This window comes from Lycium ferocissimum, chromosome 8 (assembly GCF_029784015.1).
Source record: "Lycium ferocissimum isolate CSIRO_LF1 chromosome 8, AGI_CSIRO_Lferr_CH_V1, whole genome shotgun sequence".
In the NCBI taxonomy this organism is placed as follows: Eukaryota; Viridiplantae; Streptophyta; class Magnoliopsida; order Solanales; family Solanaceae; genus Lycium; species Lycium ferocissimum.
In genome coordinates, this window is record NC_081349.1 from 11,752,705 (window position 1) to 11,755,479 (window position 2,775).

The 2,775-nt window shown below is 36.3% G+C and overlaps 1 protein-coding gene across 1 annotated transcript; it reads left to right on the forward strand.

The window, feature by feature from the left end:
* Window positions 1-499: 499 nt before the first annotated feature.
* Window positions 500-2,533, forward strand: LOC132067239 (mitotic spindle checkpoint protein MAD2). The gene is made up of 6 exons (XM_059460402.1): window positions 500-746; window positions 1,436-1,566; window positions 1,660-1,780; window positions 1,937-2,040; window positions 2,133-2,254; window positions 2,339-2,533. Exons 1-6 carry the CDS (start codon window positions 658-660, stop codon window positions 2,396-2,398), a joined length of 627 nt encoding a protein of 208 aa, XP_059316385.1. The 5' UTR covers window positions 500-657; the 3' UTR covers window positions 2,399-2,533.
* The last annotated feature ends 242 nt before the right edge of the window (window positions 2,534-2,775 follow it).

A 2,775-nucleotide genomic window follows, 5' to 3' on the forward strand; every position in this document is an offset into this window, starting at 1 on the left:
TTCTTTTCCTAAAAATTATATAGCAACACTGAATGAATGAAGTTTTTGCTTGGGATTTCCCTTCAAACGTACTGGTATTTAATTTTTGCCTCTACTACTTATTTAATGAAAACAGGCATAAAATTTTAATATTTTTATTGTCCCGATCAGAACAAGTTCTGTGGGAATTAAGTTTTGCAGCAGAAGTTGTGTATTTCATATTATGTTGAGTATCGAAAAATTGCCTTATCCGGCATAACTTGCGGGATGTTTATGATACGTGTGCCGAGCTAAATATAAACTTTACTGAGCGAAATCTAAGCTATGTCGCACCACAAATTTGAAGAACAAAAATTAAAGACCACCCCAAAATAGGGAATATTTGTGCGAATGAGCCATCCAAATCACCCATTACAAGTGGACCTCATTGGGCCCAATTTTGCATTAGCCCATCTTAATGTGCAGTGGCAGACAGGAAATAGTGTGAAGTGGGAATTCTTTTATTTGCTTTCTGGCAAAAGAATGAAAGACACTTGACCGTTGTTATGCGTCATTTCCAAAAACTAGCCGTTGCTCTACTTTGTTTTCCAATTCTAATAAAAACCCTAAATCCATCACTCTCATAGTCACAAAAAATAAATCACTCAAACCCAATATCTGAAAAACCAATTCTCGGAAATGGCGTCAAGAACAGCGTCCAAAGACATAATCACACTTCGTGGTTCAGCCGCAATCGTCAGTGAATATTTTGGTTATGCAGCAAATAGGTAACAATCCATTTTGTCAAATCTCTGTCATTTTCTTTTTAATCTTGTTCTAGATATTTGCACGTTGTTGGTGTAGTAATAAGTGTGAGATTTAGATAAATTTTAGTTTCACAAAAACCCTTAATTTGGCTTTAACAGATTGCAATGGATTCATATGGCACAACCCAACTAGTTAGGGCTTGAAGAAATGTTGATTGATTGATTGAATAAAATGCTTTGTGTTCTTTATTTAGGGGTTTTGTCATATACTGATAATCTTTAGTTTATGAAAACCCTTGGGGATCGTTTGGTATGCGGGATAAAGTGGGATGTCCAGGATTAAATTTATACTGTGTTTGGTTGACGGTATAAATTTAATCCCAGGCTTAATCCTGGACATCCCATCCCATCGAACTTGGGGTTATTTTATTAGTCCGAGGATTATAATCACAGGATTATAATCCCGAGATAATTTAGTCCGCGAACTAAACAACCCATTAGTTTGACCTGGAAGATAAACTATGTACCTGTATTTGAACAAAATGGGATAGAATAGAGCGGGATGAATATAGACGATTTATCTAACAGATGCCAACTAGTTTTGCGTTGGCCATCGGGCATTGCTGGTTGATTGATTGATTTTAACACAATGCTATGTGTTCATCGTTTATGGTTTTGTCAGAGTGCTGATTTTGTTTTTTATTTTCTAGCATTTTGTACAACCGAGGAGTATATCCTGAAGAAAATTTTAAAAAAGTGAAGAAATATGGTCTCACAATGTTGCTTACTGAAGATGAAGGTGTAAAGACCTTCATTTCCAACTTGACTGCCCAACTTGCTGGTAAGTTGTAGAATTTTGTCAAAGTTGTTGATTGGTTCAGATCATATTTTAGGTAGGGTAATGATTGTTTTCTCTATGATTGTGTTCATGTAGAGTGGTTGGAAGCTGGAAAGCTACAAAGGGTGGTTCTTGTGATCATGAGCAAGGCCTCTGGTGAGGTATTAGAGAGGTGGAATTTCAGTATCGAAACTGATAGCGAGGTTGTTGAGAAAGGGTAAGCTGATTATCATTTCTAATTTCTTTTATGAGCTTAAATGAGTGAAGAGCCAAACATTCGACCCCAACTTACGTGGGATGTAGTAATAGTTGTTGGAAAAAGTGTATGTTGGACTGTTTGTTAATTAAACATGACTTTTATTTGGTTTTTCAGTGTTTCAAGAGAGAAAAGTGATAAAGAAATAATGAGGGAAATTCAAGCAATTATGAGACAAATAGCGTCCAGCATCACTTATTTGCCTTGCCTTGAGGAACCATGTAAGCTTTATTTGTGCTTGGAAATAACAGGGCAACGTTGCTTAGGATGTTTCTTGATGAGAATTGTTGTTTCATTTGTGTGTTGGCTGCAGGTGTGTTTGATGTGTTAGCATACACTAATACTGATGTTGCAGTTCCATTCACTTGGATTGAGAGTGATCCTAAACTGATTGCAAATCCACAAATGGTGAAACTGCATTCTTTTGACACCAAGGTAGGAGCAATCTGCTGCTTGATTCTGATATGAAAACCCTGAATATTTTGGAACCCTAACTCGAGTTTTGTTTTCTCTATGCAGATTCACAAGGTTGACACTTTGGTTTCGTATAAAAATGATGATGAATGGGATGAGTCCTAGACCACATCCATATTGTACTTTACTTGGTTGACATTGTGTGTGAATCATTGATTCACATTTTGTATGTTAGATTGTGCAAACCTTGAAACATCTGTTAGTTGTTGTATCCTCAATGAAGACCGAACGAAATTGAAGAATTAGATCAATTTCTTTGTTTGAACTTGTTTTGCCTTGTGAAGTTGAAGGAATTTGAAGATGTTACTCTCTTTAGATACCAAAGTTCCGAGATTAACTGTGGGAAAACCAAAACAGGGTTCCTCATTTATAAGGAATGTGGATGCTATATTTCTGTCGGGTATGTTGAGAAGACGAGCGTGCATATCTAAGAGCTACTAAGAAAAAGAGCAAACTAGACTAATTGGTGTAACAGGAATCAG